This window comes from Kwoniella dejecticola, chromosome 6, assembly GCF_000512565.2.
Source record: "Kwoniella dejecticola CBS 10117 chromosome 6, complete sequence".
NCBI lineage: Eukaryota > Fungi > Basidiomycota > Tremellomycetes > Tremellales > Cryptococcaceae > Kwoniella > Kwoniella dejecticola.
Window position 1 is genome coordinate 1,128,355 of NC_089306.1, and position 19,154 is coordinate 1,147,508.

The 19,154-nt window shown below is 48.1% G+C and overlaps 4 protein-coding genes across 4 annotated transcripts; 2 read left to right on the plus strand and 2 right to left on the minus strand.

Annotated features, from left to right (window-relative positions):
• Positions 1-445: 445 nt before the first annotated feature.
• I303_105287 (uncharacterized protein) lies at positions 446-1,895 on the plus strand (the record flags this gene model as incomplete). Its single annotated transcript, XM_018408558.1, has 5 exons — positions 446-647; positions 830-1,004; positions 1,082-1,137; positions 1,223-1,357; positions 1,438-1,895. 5 exons carry the CDS (start codon positions 446-448, stop codon positions 1,893-1,895), a joined length of 1,026 nt encoding a protein of 341 aa, XP_018262249.1.
• Positions 1,896-5,410: 3,515 nt separating this feature from the next.
• Positions 5,411-7,034, minus strand: I303_105288 (uncharacterized protein; the record flags this gene model as incomplete). Its single annotated transcript, XM_065969123.1, has 6 exons — positions 5,411-5,537; positions 5,671-5,800; positions 5,892-6,064; positions 6,286-6,565; positions 6,700-6,897; positions 7,004-7,034. The coding sequence occupies 6 exons, from the start codon at positions 7,032-7,034 to the stop codon at positions 5,411-5,413; spliced, it is 939 nt and encodes a 312-aa protein (XP_065825195.1).
• Positions 7,035-7,974: 940 nt separating this feature from the next.
• Positions 7,975-11,025, minus strand: I303_105289 (uncharacterized protein; the record flags this gene model as incomplete). Its single annotated transcript, XM_065969124.1, has 5 exons — positions 7,975-9,085; positions 9,149-9,296; positions 9,365-10,106; positions 10,163-10,531; positions 10,591-11,025. The coding sequence occupies 5 exons, from the start codon at positions 11,023-11,025 to the stop codon at positions 7,975-7,977; spliced, it is 2,805 nt and encodes a 934-aa protein (XP_065825196.1).
• Positions 11,026-11,615: 590 nt separating this feature from the next.
• On the plus strand, positions 11,616-18,860 carry I303_105290 (uncharacterized protein; the record flags this gene model as incomplete). The annotated part of the gene is made up of 16 exons (XM_065969125.1): positions 11,616-11,965; positions 12,157-12,468; positions 12,528-12,589; positions 12,646-13,466; positions 13,527-14,633; positions 14,688-16,181; positions 16,242-16,314; positions 16,373-16,711; positions 16,769-17,015; positions 17,089-17,707; positions 17,764-17,847; positions 17,912-18,134; positions 18,201-18,299; positions 18,362-18,479; positions 18,556-18,688; positions 18,765-18,860. The coding sequence occupies 16 exons, from the start codon at positions 11,616-11,618 to the stop codon at positions 18,858-18,860; spliced, it is 6,177 nt and encodes a 2,058-aa protein (XP_065825197.1).
• Between the last annotated feature and the right edge of the window lie 294 nt (positions 18,861-19,154).

Here is a 19,154-nt window from a genome sequence, read left to right on the forward strand (position 1 = left end):
TCTCCCATCTGCCTTCGCCTCCTCTCGCCTCTTGTTTTCCCGTCCCTCGCCTCGCTGCGAGGTCTCGCCAATACTTTATGTGCAATTATTTCGGCCAAGACGCCTCGAGTACGGCTCATAGCCTCATCCTGAGGTGATCAACGATATGACCATACATGCGCAATCACTCGGTTCGCCCTTTGACCCACTCCGTCCTGATGTCCAATCCCTGATGCCATCAGGGGGTGCAGAAGACAGGAGCCATTTCTGTGATTTGTGGTATTACGTAATTAGCGAATGGGGTGCTTTCATCCGCAAACTCAAGTTAGCTCAACGTCGGTTTCGAACCACTCATTGTTATCCTTCTTCCACACGTCACATTCCTTCTGTTCTGGCAAGGAGACGTATATCGTCCCAATATTTACCCCTCGGAGGCCACAGATAAGAGAGAAGAGGATTATACAAGATGGCTCGTAACCAAGAAAAAGCTCAATCGATGTTATATCGATTCCGAGAGCAACAGGCGATAGAGATGGGGATGGGTAATCGGATCAAGGGTGATCGACGACCGCGTATGGCGAGCAGCGTCTCGAGTTTGAGAGAATGCGAGAGATGGAGAGGTGATATTATGCGGGATATCAATAGGAAAGTGGGCAAGATACAGGATGGTGAGTCCTTTCTCTCGTTCATTCATCTATATCCTTCTACGCTTGATTCAGGCGATCTTTGATTTGCATCTGGTACAGTGTATCTGCTTAACGGATTAAACGTGACCCAGTGGTCATGTTCTTTGACCTGAGTGTTGCAAGGAAGAATATTTGCACTGACATCAGCCGTATTTGTGGGATAGTCTCGTTGTCCAACTTTGAAATACGAGATCTGAACGACGAGATCAATGCTTTGTTCAGGGAGAAACGGCACTGGGAGACCCAGATTGTGAATCTGGGAGGAGCGAACTATAAGAGGGGTAATGTAGCTATGACGGATGATCAAGGGAGGGAAGTTCCCGGAACGAGAGGTTATAAGTGAGTCCAAACCCCTCCCCCCTCTTTATGCCTATCACAGCTGATTTGATCGTGTCTTCACTTTCCGCTTTTACTAGATACTTTGGTCGAGCGAAGGAGCTCCCAGGTGTGAAAGAGCTCTTTGAGCGGGGAGGTAAGTTCATCCCCTTATACCTTGAATATTCAATTCCCTGTGTAGTGTAGCAATGCTTACATATCCGCGAAATTTCCATCGACAGCTACCCAAGCAACCGAAGAGTCAGCTAGGAATGCGTCGTTCCAAATGTTCAGGCATCAAGGGCCATCGTATTATGGTGATGAAGATGAAATGGATGCTACGCTAGCCGAGGAGGAAGACGAATTGGCAAAGCAAGGTAGGTCTCATCGTCACCGCCCGCTGAGTGGAGGCGCTATATAGTCTGACCCATGACTGCATTACGTTGCATCCCCACAGAATGGGAAGCAGCGGCTTTAGCATCGGCCAAATTACTAGACGTAGCATCTTCAAGCGATATCCCTTCCTACCCAATCGCTTCAACCTCATCCTCGAGCTCTACAGCCGCCGCTGTTCCACAAGCTTCTTCATCGTCATCTTCAAGCAAACGAAAAGCGCCCGTCAACGACAAGGATGCGGAAGCTGCAGAAGCTGACGAGGAAGAAGAAGACTCGACGAAGAAAGCTAAAACCTCGACAGAAGCAAATGGAAGTGATTCGAATGGCAATACTGTCCCAGTCTTACCTCCGAAATCGATTGACGAAGCTATGAAATCGGTTCAATCTACTTTATCATCTTTCCTCAATGTCCTTGATCCGCAATCACTCCAATTCCCGACGATGCCGAATACGAGCGAGATGGAAGGGGTCTTACTGGAAGTTAGAAAGAAGGCGCTAAGGGACGAATATGGCGTATAGCTTGCTTCGTTCAAAAGAACTTTGGACGGATTAGAGGTCGTGCTGTGTAGACTAGATGTACAGCATTTCAAAACGTTCAAATGCATACACAGTTTCATCGATCCCAGACCTCAGCATGCTAAACGAGCAGTCCTGAATTAGTAATTTTGGCCGAACCTTCCGTGGTCAATTGACATCAAAGACTATTTGCTTCTCACCAAGATTGCCCATTCAAGCACGACGTCCTCCTTTGGACGCATTGAAAACACAAACAGTGCAGAAGAGAAGCGGTCAAACAGTGGTTTGAGAGAAGACAGACTGATCCTCCCGATAAAATGTTCTGATATTCTCGGACTGATCCGACTGTCTCTGATGCGCCATGTAAGTGAATAGCGACTAACCGTTTATAGGCATTCTCAATGCCTCCTTTTTCCCAAAGTTGACAGGTCATTGCAATATCCACTTTACGAATGATCATACCTTCTGAGAGTGTCAGAATGTGAAGTCTCCATCCTCATTCAGGATGATCTTTGTGTCATGGCCAGCACAGCAGCTTGAAAAAGGAATATAAAGCCCCTACGATCGGTTTGTTAGCTTCAGAGCTAACGGCCATGGGGGTCAAGAAAAGAGATAATCGATGTCTCGAGGCGGACGGATTTCGTTGGCATACTATTGATCAAGTCAGATACCATAAGAGAATATAAGAGTACACCGGTGATCCTCCAATCCTCGTCGGGCAAAAATTGAAGTAAGATGGGGTGTACAAGCTCGAGACAGTACGTCGACTTCCTCTCGCTCCTCTCAATTTACCCCATGTCCAGTACAAGTAACCTATGATGCGTGCTACAAGGGATACTGATCTCACAATATTGGTGTGGGACTCGTAACGCTTAGCATCGACCCTGGCTATGGGTATGGAGGCGGGGCATATGACGCTAGAGGAGGGATGGAGATGTACAACATGGGTCAGAGTAATCATCCAGGATACAGTGGCGGCGGACTATGTCGTGGATATACTGTCAAAAGAGGCGGAGATCGACATACGTATTTTTCGCCTGATGGACCGTCTGCTGAGACTACTGGAGGATACACGACGACTTCACAATTTGCCGATAGGCGTGAGTGATCCGTGTGCTATCACCTCACCACCCACATACTGTCTTCTCCGACATAGCTTGTGCCGTCACTTATGAGTTGAGCTGAAGCGATGTACCGTGTCGCGAACTGGGGAATTGACTTGCATCGGAAACAGTGAATCAACAAGCTTATATAGCGGGGATGAGTGGCAATTCTGGAACGCCACGTTGGTAAGATGCACGCAATCAAAGTCGGACTTCTGCGGAATATGATTGATGTGCGTGAAGCTTGGGAACAGTTTGAGTTGTGAGCCTTGTGAGAGTTCGTTCTGTATCCTCATAGTGTGTGTCCGATAAGAAGCAAGAAGCGGAATGATGATTATGGATTTACTGTATTTTGATGGTTCCTTCTCAAGTGCCACTCTGCATTTGGCACGGACACGCTTGACTCCCTTCGGCCATTGTTTGCAGATCATTGTTATGCAAACATACAATCAACTCTGATGCTTCGATTTACTATTGCTGCTTCTGCTTCTGTATACCCATATGTACGCCCCCGCTGCTTCTGATATACATCATGGTGATCTCATATTTCAACTGACTTTCTCACGACCCACTTGGTCAGTATTGTGAAGCAGTGACTTTGAGAGTACTATATGTCCAATCCGCCACTAATATGGGCTGTACTACTTCTAAAAGGTGAGCTCTCCTTGTTGCATGACGTACGCATTCATCCAATACGTCCGTGAGAACAAGTCGTATTGGCGTTCTGCTTGACTAATTCCTATTGGTCAAATCAGCTTCGATTGGGACGATCATGCACATGACGAATACCGATACTCTATACGTGATTCCGTCAATTTCGAATGGGACACAGATTATCAGGATGCGATGAATCAATTCAACTATTATCCAGGGTGGCAAGCTACTTGTGCGTATCCAATGATTGACCTTCGGCAAAAGAACTGTTGTGATCGTCTCACAAATTATGGGCTGATGTTAAGTTATGTTTTGTTTGTTCGATTATATTGATCACGGTGAAAGGGGGCGAACCGGATGACTTTGATCATATGCAAGCTATCAGAGTAAGAGATTACCCCGTTGGGTGGCCGATGGAAGATAGGAGGTTGCTCAGTGTTTGGGAGGTATATTATGGGCTGTACAGTCAGAAATGGAGATGAGGCAACGTAGAATTGGGTTGCAACACTCACGTTTTGATGTGATGTCACATACATCCTCCTGTTTATGTATCGTTCGATAGATCTGCAAATACGCAGCCAAACCGCTCAGATCATTGTTTGCTCACAATCATTTTACCTTCAAGACGTGATTGATGACGTCTTGTCCATCAGTTATCATGTTGTCACTGAGATATTCAAGTCATATGTAGATCATACCGCTCAACACTGTGATGCCAAGCACATTTTCTTCATCTCCATCATCGGGATGTAATCGCAACATCTGGGGTATCGCTTGTCGCCTTTCGCTGCGCGTGGTGAGCAGCTTCAAGTAGCCATGCAAGGATGGAGTATTTCGGATGACGTCTCTGTCGTTTCCGATACTCGTCCACCAGGGCTTTGATATAGCATTTCACTGCATTTTTTTCTCACCGATTGGGGCACAATGAAGGGCATTAGCGCTGATCTGATCTTCGCATCTACACTTCCTTTCCCGTTCACGGTCATTCGGGCGTCCGCTCCCATAGGGCGAGGCGATCTGGGGTGAGAGCATCGCATTTGATGAGAAGCAAATACCGAAGGATGATGAACTTCTTCGGTTCAACCCTAACTTCGCTTATCAAATTGTATCGCCAAACCCTCTCTGGCTATATAAGCTTCTGCTTCTGGCTCCAGCCTGGGTTCTGTATGAAGACTGGAAGAAGCATCGGAAGTGTTCCGGCGGACTGGATACGATGGGCTGTATAAGCTCCAAGCAGTGAGTATGTCTTTCTGCCTTCTCTAATATCGTCTACTGTACTTCCTGGACGAAAGATCCCGCGTTTTGTGTTAGCTTCCCCTTGAAAGCTCACATAATAGTTGATGGCTTGGAACAGCAATGTCGAAGCCACACCCCAATACCCCCCATATGCGATGTACCTCCCCGCGGACGCTTTCCCTCCAATATACCCTGCGAACAGTCCACCGAGATCCTTTCGCGTGATCAGCAGCACCTCGTCAAGAGCGACGGGCGGATATGTGCCTCGTATATTCCCCGAATCAACGAATCCGTACGGCTATCACGGCTATCGACGTTGAGTGACTATTATATGTGACAGTAGTACATGTATTGGCAATCATCGTTGCTTCCGATTCATCCATACAGTATATCAGATCCAGTCAAAGAAGCATTTCTATGGAAAATCTTCATTGTCATGTCTATTCTGTCATGACAAGTTATATGCGGACTCTAGTATATGAACAGACGTAATGGATCACGATAGAGAACTTGCATACAGTAGTCTCAAGGAGGACCGACTTTGGCATCCGACCTTGGTCCTTCTTGATGGACGTACCAGTATATATGCTCTTGTAGATCTTGGAATTTGACTGATACTTCCTGACCAGTCCACGAGTCGAAGAGGTACACTCTGAATGGTTGATCACGGAGAACAGTCAGCGATGCACCATATAATAAATTACCAATGATTGCCTTGTCGCCGTAGTACGGGATCGGGTACAGTCTTATATGACGCTGTGTGGCACAGAGGAGGATGGACTTACTGCCCATCACTCTCCTCCCCTTCCACTCGCAGTACAGCATACCACCACTTATTCCATAGACTGATCCCATCAGCTTTACCGCCCGTCATGATACATATAGGCTGTCTCTCAGCCTTTTCCAGCTCTCGCCCTGCCAATCGCGCCAATCAGCCTGTTATTCATATTTTCATTTCATTTCGAAGATGGTAGACGAGGACAAGTGAGGAAATGAAAAGACTCACACATTTCTGCTTTGTAGGTATTCTCAGGCATTTCTGTGGTATCGAATAGCAAGGCTTCTTCGCCGGTCATCATCTTCAATGCCATATGCGGATCGCCCGAGGTGAATCCGCTGGAGGTGATGCCTTCGTAGCCGCTTTCCTGGATAAAGGCATTTTCCAGAGCTGCTATCCACCTGTATGATCCGCGCAAGGGCAAGGGAAAAGGACACAGTATTTCGGTCAGCTCTTTCGGAAAAGGAAAAAACCCTCAATTGATGTCGAGAAGCAATGCTCAAAATGCAGAGTGCGATCTGCCATCGTTCGCCCGAGGCAATACAGTACAACGACCCCGCACCGAAGCCACAGCTGAACACTTGGGATCTGATTTGACTTGACTTGACTTGACTTAACTTACCAATTCTGGTTGGCACCACTATATTCACCAGTAATATCGGAGTATTTGACCTTCTTCTTATCGGAAGGAGGTCCGCCCGTCTTACTTTCCGCTGGGGAGTTATTCCATTTTTCCCATTCTTCGATATTCCACAATTTGACCATCGTATCGTCCACATCCGCGTCAGCCCGCTTCGCCTTGTTGGTGTTGTCGACGTCCGAAAAGATATCTTGGATTTTTTGGGGGTCGACATGCGCAAGTGCTGCTGCGCCAGCTAAGAGCCAATCGTCCTCGAACTGGTCTGTGGATCATCTCGAACCAGATTGAAGTTTAGTCAGCTTAATGAAACGCAATTATACGCCGAGTACTAATATCCCGAGCACAAGGTGGAACATGGTTTTGTGCCAGTGGACAGACAAATGGACGAAACCTTACCAGCTTTGATGTCTTGCCATTTTGGCTGGAATTCCCATAATGGATGTGTACCTCTCTTCTGTTTGAGTACCGGTGCGAAAGTCTCTGTCTCTTTTGCAGCCTCAATCTGTGGCGGGGCGAAGGTAGAGGTAGAACGAACGGGGAACGCTGATACGGATACGGCCGGCGTCACACCCACACCAACAAAAATGCCTAGCACTGATTTGGCATACAAAAATTGGAGTGCGGTAACGACGAATACGAATCTCTACGTCAGCTGCTGTTGCACCAATTCCGAATTGACGATTTCGCAGAGCTCGCTCACCTGGGATGAGGGTGGCAATGGAATAGAACATAATGCCGAATCACTTGGTAGTACTGAATCAACTTATTGGGAAGATGAGATCGCTCTGCCAGAGAGTTGATCAATACTTAAACCGTCTTGAGCAGTTGTGGGCTAATGCTGAAATATGATAACTTACAGAATGCGGAGTTGGGGAAATACTTGACCGCACATCTGGACTGCCTCAGGCCAGACAGACGTGTAAGCATATATAGGGGCTGATTGCTAAGCTACGCTTCCGTCGTCTCTACCTGACATCGTCACAATCCCTTCAGTCCTAAGTCTGGAATGAATGGAGTACTGATCGTATAGACCTCCCTTTGATTTCGGGGAAATGGTAAGTCATACTATACAGTGATAACCGTAACAAGGGGCTCAAGAGTTTTCCACGATCTCAGGAGGATCGCTTGAAAGGTTGGATTCTCCGTCGCGAAACGTTGAACTTCCTCGGTCATAGGGAATAGTAAGTCGTAATCGGTCAGCCATCAGAGAGAAGGATGCATTTAACATGTATCCACTACAAGGAGAAAGAGAAAATCTCTATTTCCATTCATCATCAAGGGTTACGAGCCGATCTTTTACAGAGACACCCAAAGTCGCTGAAGGGGATTTGATACTCACATCACACTGCATTCACCGATTGAGGGGCTGGACTTTGTGCCGGACCATTTGGGCGCGCTCGTACCGTTTGTTGTACAGTGGAAATGGTGATAACATGATAAGATGAGAACATGGACTATGTCACAATACATGGAATACATGGGGTATAAACACTTATGCGAGATATAAAGACTGTCTGTCAGAGTATGATGGAACATGAGTCATTCGGGCTGATCCTTGTTTTCTTGTCGATTTGTGTTCCGCCTTTTCTTCCACCGCACCGATCCAATATGGCGCCATCATGACCATTAGGCCACGGTACGGACTACTTTCCGACGAATACCCAATATAATCTAGTACATCCCTTTGACTCTTCCTTCGCCTTGAAGATCTTGCACCAATACCCACCTGACTGGACCTCCTCCTTCCACGACTGCATCGACCTGCCCTTGATCCGCGATCTCAGTCTGTTTCGCATTGCCATTGAACGCACTCAACAATCCCCTAGACTCGAATGCTGACACTTCTTCAGAAGCCGTGCCAACCGTGATGTGAAGTACGTCCTTGACATCTTGCGGCACCACACTGTCTAAGCCAACATCGTCCTCCGCCTCTTCGCTCTCCTGATCTTTGTCGTCGGGGTTGGTGACGGGCCGTAAGTTATTGATGGAGAGGGTCATCAATCGATTATCCCAGATTAAGTGCTGGATATCGAATTTGAATAAAATGGAATATTTCATTTCGGCTAATTTCCTGCACCTGTCCCACAACTGTCTCTGAGGACCGATTTCTTCTACCTTTCCAGCTACAGCTAATTCCTCCGCTTCAGTCGATACATTCTTCTCGTGAGAAAGGGTTATGTGTGGTTTAGCCGTTATCCTGTTTCCACCTTTGATTGCTTCGAACACCTCCTTGGCGGATACTTTGACAGTCTCGTCCTTGATGGATGTCAGGATACTTTCGACTACTTGAGCAAGGTCGATTTCGGGGGCTAAGCCGAAATATCGTACAGGCTTGCCGACTTTCGCCACCGCATGATACGGCGTGCTTATTCTGTATTCCACGGCCTCTTCTAAGGCTTTGTCTAATGCCTCTTCAGAAGGTCGAGGCAGTCCAAGTATGGGGACCAGACCGTTTGTAATCTTCAGCAGAGCTTCTTTAGGGGAATCGAGTACTTGAACATCGATGAGGCACTCGAATGATGCTGGATCGGGGGAAGTGAAGTTGCGCAAAAATTGTCCAACGACAGCTTCGTGTTCTGCATCTACTGTTGGGTCTGGTCGGAGAGTTTGATGGTTGTCTCCCCTCGAAACTACTCTTTCCGAGCACACTCGGAGCAATCTGTGATATGGCTGAGATGAGATGTCCCATACGATCCCGACCAGACGGAGATCGTATTTCTGCATTGGTTTTGATGAGGCGATCGCGGCAAGTTCGTCGTAGTGCTTGTGTATGTGATTGTTCCTTTTGAGAATATCTTCATCAGCTGATATTTCAGTTTCCGTCTTGCTTGTGAAGGAAGCTTACCTATCAGCATACACGACGTCTTCTTTCTGCAGCAGTGCTGTGATGTTCTTGATGAAGGTCGGCGCGGTTCTTTTGGTCGTGACATCGTCACTCTGTGTATGGCCAAAGCCGAACAATCTCGATAATGCGACTCCAATGAGTGTTTTACCTACAATGGGAACGTTTTGATCAACCTCAAGACACGTTGATTGACAAAATCGAAATGGAACGACGTACCACAGCCAGGAACAGCGATAGGTATAATCAAGTACTTCTTTGGTAATCCTTCCTTGCCCACTTGCTCCCGGTTCTCTCCCAAGATCTTCGTCGATTTGTCGAATCTCGCTTCGTCCCATAATCTCTTACCCTCGTCGGTTTCAATCCATTGCAGGAATCGCTCTCTCACCCGGACAACACCTTTGTCGTAATTGTCAAACAGATGTGGTTCAGTCTCAATCATCTTACCCACCCATTCTGCATACACCCCAACTTCCGGCCGCTTGGTCTTGGCTCGTACTTTCTTCCAGATCGCAGCTATATCTTCGGGCTCGGTCTTTTCCAGCAGTGGCAACAATATTCTTGTTATTTCTCTCCATTGTCGATACATGTAGTACGGTTCGTCGAATTTGACCTTGAAGAAAAACGGTGCTCCAGATCTGTAAGGTGGTTTGCTCCTTTCGTGTGAGCGACCATCATCGGGCTGCGCTTTTACTTTACACCTAACGACAAAACCTTCTATCATGTCTCCTTCCCATGAGCCTGTCTTAGCCACTTCATCCGTGAAGCTCTTGACTTCATGCAGTGTTTGCAGTTCGACATATTTGGTCTGTATGAAACCGAACTCCTCGGCGAAAGCCGTAACTTCGGCAGGAGAGGACGTCGAGAAATGAGGTGTATTGTGATTCAGTCCGTGTAGATGTAATCCTGTCCAATGCGCGGGGGTGGCTATCACATGTTCTTCGAATGAATCATCGCACAGCTAAGCAGACAATGATGAGCCGTTTCCTTCAACATGAGGTAGTAGTAAAGACTTACTTCGAGTACTGCAGTCATTTTCTCATTCCATAACTTCTTTGCTAACTCAGCTTCGGTCTTGCCCTTAGCTGTCAATGTCTTCTTGACCCATTCTCGTCCCACTGCAGCATGAGCTCGGGCTTCTTCATGCTCGGCTTTCTGAGCTTTGACCTCAGCTTTGACTTCGATCTTGTTCGGCGTATCATTCACGGTCAAATTGGCAAGTCCATTCGTTACTTGTTGCTCTTGGGTTTCGGTTGTAGTTCCCAATGAATGCTTCGAAGCCACAACAAGGTGTGTTGGGGAAAGTGCTGATATGAGGATCAAGCAGCCGTTCGATTTGAGGGTGAGATGATATGGTGGCTCTGTATGGACTTTCATGGCAGACCACTGCGGCTCACGTCAGCTTTTACGATGATTGCTGAAAAGTGGGGAAACCAAGCGCTCACACTGGTCCATGCGACTTCATCGATATTGAAGAACTTGTCATAGCCCCTAGCAACGATTCTATCTCGAGTTCCTTGCAGTTCTCCTGCCTTCGCCTGTTCAGGCGTTTGCTTGAATGAGGCATCATCGTTGGAGACCTCTTCGGTGAATAGACCTCTTGCCAACGTTGGAAAAGGGTTCTGGGAGCTGAAGTACATGTGTTCAGTCATCTTCCAACTTGTTATCCTTCGATCTCTCAGCCCGTCCTCTTCCGAGGTACCTGGAACAGAAGCAGAAGAAGAAGATGCTCCTGTCTTGCTTGATTCTCCATTGTTCGCATATAAGCTTGCTGGGTATATGTGTACGTTTGCGCGAATAGCTTTAGGGTTGGTGTCTCGTAAATCCCGCAAGGCGCTCATAAGAGCTGGAACTGATTCTGGATGCTTCTCAGCTGTCATGATGCAGCTCGAAGAGTGATGGAACGTTCTCAAGGATGAGCGGTATTTCAGCAATGGATTGATGGGACGAAATGGTTAGATTGACGAGATTATTGTATTTACTACACACCAAAACGACTCGAGAATGCACATCTACTCGTACTCGCATTGTGAAATTGTTAAAGCTGAATTATTACGCTGGGGTCTCCAGGTTGAAACGATAAGAGGTGGAGGTCAGATTGCCACGTGTGATTGCTTGGTGCTTGGTGCTTGGTGGGTCAGTGCGTACTCGTCTGTCGTTGTAGTGTGATGGATGAGTGATGCTTTACTCAACCGTCTATTCTTCCTTCTCATATTTCTGGTCCACTGCGTCTTCCTTTCTATCTCTCTTCACAATCCAGCTTCAGTCACACTCATGAGTACCAGGCCTTATCTCATCCTTATGATATCGTGAGCGCTAGATCGCGATCACGCTTCCCCAACACATCGAGATAGACGGTCAAAAGAAAGGTCTCTATCATTCATATTCATATTCACCTCCACCATAGACTTCAATCACGTCTCCGCTTTCATAGCGGGATAACAATCACTTATTCCTATATATCATCTCAATGGACGACAAGGAAGATAGCAAGGCCTCTGAATCTGCACAGTATCTTGGAACGACTTCTCACACGCAACATACCACTACGACATCCTTTCCCGATAACAATACAAGTCTCTTACAAACGGCCAACGCTTCCACTTCTGTGCCACGCGCAGCTCGAACAAAGCAAAGAAGACAATCAGAGCCTACTACATCACAGGCTCCTCGGTTACCCACCCGTCGATCGGCCAGGCTATCATTCGGTTGTGCTACTCCACCTGAACCACAGGCTTCCGGTTCTAGCTCAAGTGGCAAAGGGAAGAAGAGAGTTCACATAGAAGAGACCCCTCAAGAAGTGGGAAGCAGTACGAAGAAGTGAGTACCATTCCACCTTTTATGTGCACTTGACGGATCCCTCTTCGACCCGTAATCAAGCCCAATATCATGTTGGTCATTGTGTCCTATATCGACTCAAAAACGACATCAAAGGAGGGCCGCTTGCCCACATGCACCAGTAGAAGTCGATCAAGGAGTCCACTTGCTGATTATATACTGGTACACTTCAGATCTCGAAGCTCCCTTTCTGCTCAAATTCCACCTCCATTCCTCGAGACCTTCAACACCTCCGCCCTAGTTGATAGAAAAGGCAAGAAAAGAGCTTCACCGTCTCCACCCTCGCCTTCCGCTGTCATCGACCCGACCATCGCCAAAGGCTCCAAGCGAGCTTCTATCACTTCAACTGGAGGTGGTCGTTACGATCTCAGACATAAATCGGAAGAAGCTGCTCCCGCAAGCAATAGCAAGTCAAAAGGAAAGGCAAAGGCGGCATTGAAAGGGAAGGGCAAGAAGGCCGCTTATAAGATGCCTAAGAAGGCGAAGTGAGTGTCATGCATTTGGTGATCACCATCTTTGAGGCTCGTCCCTGATATTGGCTTAGTCCCAAGCAAAAGCGACCGACTGCCGGTTCATCAAGCGATAGAACGAAGAAAGGCGATACTTGTGAGTGCATTCTTCGATGAACGATGGGATTGTAGTAACAGCGAACCCAATTCTAGCTGCTAGGCATCTCGTCGATGATCGCCTGGAAGATGATGACTCCCTTTGGGTCGACGAACCCAGTGGATCACACCATCGAGGAGGATTACTCAAAGATGATGACGACGATGACGAGCATATGGAGGGTTCTGAGCACGGGGACGACGACGACGAGGATGATGACGAGGACGAAGAAGATAATGAAGGAGAGGCAGCTCCCAATGGTGGTGCCGGGGTAGGACCGGGAGGAAACGCTTACGATAGACTTGCCCGACTTGCCAGCGACACCGGGCTCCACCTTGACGAAGCTACCGCGGCCGCTCTTTTCGGAGGCGGTTTCCGTGCGTTCGGTGGGATGATGTCTGGGCTTTCAAATCGATTCAAGCAGCTCAAGACCAACTTGAAATCGAAGAAAATTGCCACCAGGCTAGCAGCACTGAGAGAATGTAGCGAGCTGCTGTTGGTCAGCAATGAAGACACCCTGGGCGGATCTTTCTCACCAACTGGCTTCTCCACTGAATTCATTGCGATCCTTAAGGGAAGACCGAACATTGACGATGACCAAGAAAGCGGAGATGAAAATCAGGGCTTAGACGAGATGGATGAGGACGCTCAGCTTGCTGCAGCATTAGCAATGAGTTCAGGAGGGATGATGCCGGCTTTAGGAGGAGGAAATCAAGACGACATGGAATGCCAACTCTTGGCTTGCCGATGTCTAGCTCATTTGATGGAAGCTCTCCCTGGTTCCGGACACACCCTCGTCAATCTCGGCGCGGTCCCAGTTCTTTGCTCCAAGTTGGCCGAGATCACCTACATCGAATTAGCGGAACAGACTTTGAGTGTAGGTAATCTCAAATACGTGTCCTTTTACCTTCAAGTACTGACGTCCCGCTTCACATAGACTCTGGAGAAGATTTCAGCCGAATATCCCTCTGCTATCGTTCGTGAAGGCGGTCTCGGTGCTCTGCTCAACTACTTGCCTTTCTTCTCCACCAATGTTCAAAGAACCGCCATGACCGCTGCAGCCAATTGCTGCCGTAACATCAGCAGCGATCATTACGGCCAAATTAAAGAAGTCTTCCCAATCATACGAGATACCCTCAGCTCTGGCGATCAAAGGCTTGTCGAACAAGCTACACTCGCAGTCGTACGAGCTATCGAATCCTACAGGCACAAGGCTGAAAACCTCGAAGGCTTACTGGACGTTCCCACTGTAACAGCTATCAATGCACTGCTTATGCCGTCTGGTGGATCGCCATTGGTTTCGCCCTCGACCTACACTCACCTTCTCAAAGCCCTGACCACATCAGCCCGGGGTTCAGCGAAGGTATCTTTGGCTTTCTTAGATGCAGGAATGACTAGTACCATTTATCAAATTCTCACAGGCGTACTACCTCCTGAACACGATGAAGATGAACAAGGCGGATCATCAGGTGGACAAGGACTCGCTGGAGGCATAGCCGACATGGCCGTGTTGCAAAATCTTGCTCATCGACCCAAAGATCAAGTTGAAGAAGCACTTGGACTTATTTGCGAGCTGTTACCGCCCACTCCGAGGGATGGAGTGTTCGACCAGAAGTCCTATACTGAAAAAAGTCTGTCTAGAGTCAAAAAAGGACGCAAAGCCGATCGACCGAGCGGTCCTAGGAGAAGTAGTCGTGTTGCGGATGCCACCGCGTCCGGTGCTTCGACCGGACCGCCTACACCTTCCGGCAGCAATGCCCCTCTCCCTGGTGACGCTGCTACCCCTACACCGGCATCCACTTTGGCGACTAGAGAAGCGGCGATGATCAAAGCCATGAAAGACGCGAATGCTCAAATGGATCAGAGGTTAGAATTATTACAAGCAAACCCCGAAGTCATTGGCAAATTCATCAAGGCTGTAGTACCCGTTCTTGTAGACGTGTATGCCGCTTCCGTGGTATTTAGAGTGAGGACGAAGGTTCTGACTGGATTAGTGAAAGCCGTGGCCTTCGCAAATCCTGATCAGCTCAGGTCTACATTACGAGTGAGACTCTTCTCGAATCGCGGTCATGTCTTTCACGCTGATGGTGTTGCATAGTCTGTGCCCATGGCGAGCTTCCTTTGCGCCATCATATCCTCGAAAGACAATCCAACATTCGTACAACATGCTCTTCAGCTAGTAGAACTTTTAGCCACCAAATTGCCTGAAGTCTATCAGGCTTCTTTCCTGCGAGAAGGAGTCGTATTCGAGATAGACGCTCTCGCCGAGACAGAGATGGCGAAAGAGAAAGCTGCAAAAGATGCTGCAGCCATCAAGACCGAACCCGAAGCCGCCGAAGAATCTGCTGTTGCCACCTCGAGTGACATCACTGCCGCTTTGCCGCCAATAACCGATGACCTGAAACCGCTCCTCTCTCTCGCTGGCCTGCCGGGAGGAATATCGCTTCTTGGCGAGCCCCCAAGCGGACCTTCCACGCCCAAACGAGCCTCGAGCTCTTATCTGGATCCCAGCGATGCAAACATTGTTCGCGCCCGAATGCTCCAAGCCAAGAAGGTGTTCGACATCGGTGGAGATCACCATCAAGCTGCTTCGCTAGTTCTCAATGAAATTGGTAATATGGTGCAGAAGCTCTGTAGAGGAGAAGCTACCGAGGCGGAACTTCGAGATACGCTCCGGGAAATAGCTTCCAGGTTTTCTAATATCGATCAAGCACTATCATCGTTTGAAATACTCAAGAGTGGTCTGGTTGATGGCCTTCTAGAATTCGTCGACATCGATGGGCAAGTCACATCTTCACACAGACGAGCTATGCTCTTCGAGGTCTTCTCCGATACGTCCTTATCTGTACCTTCGCCACTCACGATGCTGGTGAAGCGGCTTCACGAGAGTCTAGGCAGGTTGGAGAACTTCGATGTCGAGATCGCCTTTGGCGGTGGCTCCGATGCATCCCGCCCATCCGCATCAAGTTTAAGTAGAACGATGAGGATTAGGTTACAAGCTGAAGAAGGCGAAGATATACCCAAACAAGTACAAACTTTGAGCGTTACTATTCAAGCCATTGCCTCCATGCAGGCGCTCAACGATTACCTCCGACCAAGAGTAGCAGATGGCAATTATGGTTCTGGTTTGTCGAGGATGTTCGCTGCTTATGCCGCAGGCATGGGTGGGCCAGGTGCGGGTTCCGGCAATCCGACTTCACGGCTACTCTCGGCGCTTGCTGGTGCACCTGCACCGGGAGCCAGCTCGTCATCTACCGCCGCCAACCCTAGTATAGGTACATCGAATCCTGCGACGTCAAGTTCAGCGGAAAATAAGAATGATTCGGGCGATAAGAAGAACGAGACTCAAAGGAGCGATGAAGAGAAGAAGGACGAGTCGTCTGCTAGCGGAAGCTCTAAGCCTCAACGTAGAAGAAGTGCTCGACTCAGTGCTCAGAACACGGGCGAGACATCTACTCCCGCCGCAGAGCCTTCGACACCTCCCGCCGCCGCGGTAGCTGCTACGACAGGTGGACCGTCGATACTACCTTCTATGCCGCTTGATATGGACTTTGATGATTTCTCCGACGAAGAAGACGATTACGACCACGAGGTGAGTGTACTACACCCGGTGCTTGTGAAGACTACATACTGATAAACCGCTTGCAACCAGGTATTTGAGGATGAGATGGAAGAAGAACTCGCTCGACCTACAGAAAGCGTAGTCAATATGAATGTTGCTCCTGGTAAGTTGGTCCTTGCGGCGTTGTATGGAACAATCACAGCTGATGATCCGTACATTAGATGGCTCTCGAGTGGAGGCGAAGACCCCAGAAGGTACGCGTATTGCGACTCCTCAGCAGATTCCCCCTGGAACAGCTGCTGCTGGACCATCTACCGGATCTGGTGGCGCGAGCACACCAAAAGGGTCGTCTTATGCTGGAGCCCTCAAGACGGCTCCCTCAGATTGGCATATCGAATTCAACATCAACGGCAATAAGCTTTCCTTGGAGGACACCCTTTATGGAGCTGTTCACCGCAATCAAGCCGCCATTTCAGGTGGAGATGCTGCTGCTTACGGCGGTATCTATAACATGCCTGTCACGATCAAGTTCAGAAAGGTTGAAGGCCCGGCAAAGCATGGTGAGCAGAGCTTCGATGCGTCATGCATGTGCATCCAGCTAACGGTTGACGCTGCAGACGGACCTGCCGAAGCCCCATCTCCAGCTACGGTGACCTCGACTTTCCCTGTTGGTCTCGAGCCATCGACACCTACATCGAAAATCCTCAGGCTGCTGCGAGTCGTACACAATCTCTCGGTGGAAGGTAGAGATGCGCTCGGACATGGTCTGACCGATACCAGCATACTGGACGAGAATCTGTTCGTCAACAACAAATTGACCGCTAAGTTGACGAGACAATTGGAAGAGACCATGATCATCGCTAGGTACATCCTTATTTACTTAAATTCTTCAGTGCCGGGCACCGGCTGATCATTTCGCAATATTTGATGTGAAAAGTGATTGCCTTCCAGATTGGGCTATCGAATTACCTACACATTTCTCATTCTTGTTCCCCTTCGACACACGATACAATTTCTTGCAATCGACGTCATTCGGCTACGGGCGTCTGATCACCAGATCTCAGCAAGGTGCCCATACCAACAATCGAAATGGCCGCCGAGACGATGTATCTCATCTGGCGAGATTGGTCAGACAAAAAGTCCGAATCTCGAGATCACAATTACTTGAATCATGTGCGAAGGTGTTGGAAATATACGGTACTTCTCAAGGTATCCTAGAAATCGAATATTTCGATGAGATTGGTACTGGTTTGGGCCCTACTCTCGAGTTTTACTCTCTAGCCTCAAAGGAATTTGCAAGAAAGAGCCTAGGTATCTGGAGGGACGAAGATGAGTCGAAAGAGAGCGAATACGTGTTCCATCCTAAGGGATTATATCCTGCGCCGCTGGATGAAAAGCAAAGTGGTATAGAAGCGAAATTATCATGGTTCAAGACTCTTGGTCTCTTCGCTGGGCGAGCTCTATTGGACACCAGGATCATCGATGTGAATTTGAATAAAGTTTTCTTGAAAGCCATCTTGGGTCAACCCATCAAGAAGAATATAGCCACTCTCAAGGTATGTTGATGTATCTGACAGATGGGTCACAGATAGCTGATTCTTTTTCGACGTAGGCTGTTGATACTCACCTCGCCAGATCTCTGGAGCGGTTGCAGAATTACTTGTTCGCTCGAAAAGAAATCGAGGCGCTCAAATTGGTTAGCTTATGCTTTACTTTTCGTTTTGAGGATACGCTACAAGCTGACACGATTTTCCGTGTAGCCCGCATCAACTAGACGTACTAAACTTGCGGCCCTCACGGTCGGAGGAGCGAAGTTAGCGGACCTCTCGCTTGATTTCACTTTGCCGGGATACAACATCGAGCTCGTACCTGGAGGCTCGCATGTAGACGTGGACGACTCGAACCTTGAAGACTACCTCACGCAGGTACTTGAGATGACGCTTGGTACTGGAGTGGAGAGACAAGTCAAGGCTTTCCAAGAAGGTGAGCTATTGTCTAGATCCATTGCACCGAAGGTTGAAGGATTATATACTGATTCGTGTTGTACAGGTTTCTCAATGGTCTTCTCAATTAGAGATATGAGGATCTTCAGTCCGGACGAGCTGGGCTTGTTGTTCGGTAATGCCGATGAGGATTGGTCGAGAGAAAGTGAGTTTCTCGATCGAATCATATGTACGGAAAGTATCGCAGCTGACACCTGCACTCTGTAGCGCTCGAACAATCGCTCAAAGCTGATCACGGGTACAACCTCGATTCGCGAGCTGTGCAAAACCTCTTGGAAGTCATGGTGGGCTATGATAAAGAGCAAAGAAGGCAATTCTTGCAGTTGTACGTTCAATCTGGCGTTTCATCAGCTGCGATTGACACTGTCGAAGACCAAAAGCTGATCGCAAACCTGCTATAGCATTACTGGAGCTCCTAAGCTACCGATAGGAGGCTTCAAAGGTCTTACACCACAATTCACTGTAGTGCGAAAACCACATGAACCGCCTTTCAAAGCGGATGATTATTTACCTAGTGTGATGACTTGTGCTCAGGTGAGTCTCTCTGTCATACCTGTTATTGATCCGGTAGATGGTTCATTACTGATCGTCAATATGTTGATCTGCGTAGTATTTGAAAATGCCTGATTATTCGACAAAGGAGATCCTAGCTGCTCAGATCGAAAGAGCTATGAAGGATGGAGGAGGATCATTCCACCTCTCTTAATCTCCTCAGGTCTTCAAGACTTCATCAAACATGCCTTGTCACTTGTGCTGTGTTCCTCTCTTTTATCATTTCCTTTTGATTGTCCATATTGATGTTCATGTTTTTCATGTTTATGTCATATATCGTTTCATAGAATTGTATACCATCATTCATGGCAAAGTCAAGTCACCATATTTCATCACCACTATCATCACTCGCATCGCCCCCACCATCCGTTTCTTCCATCACGCCTCGTCTGATTCCTCTGGCTCTGAATCTTATCATGTTTCTTATCGATCCGTAGAAAGCATGTCT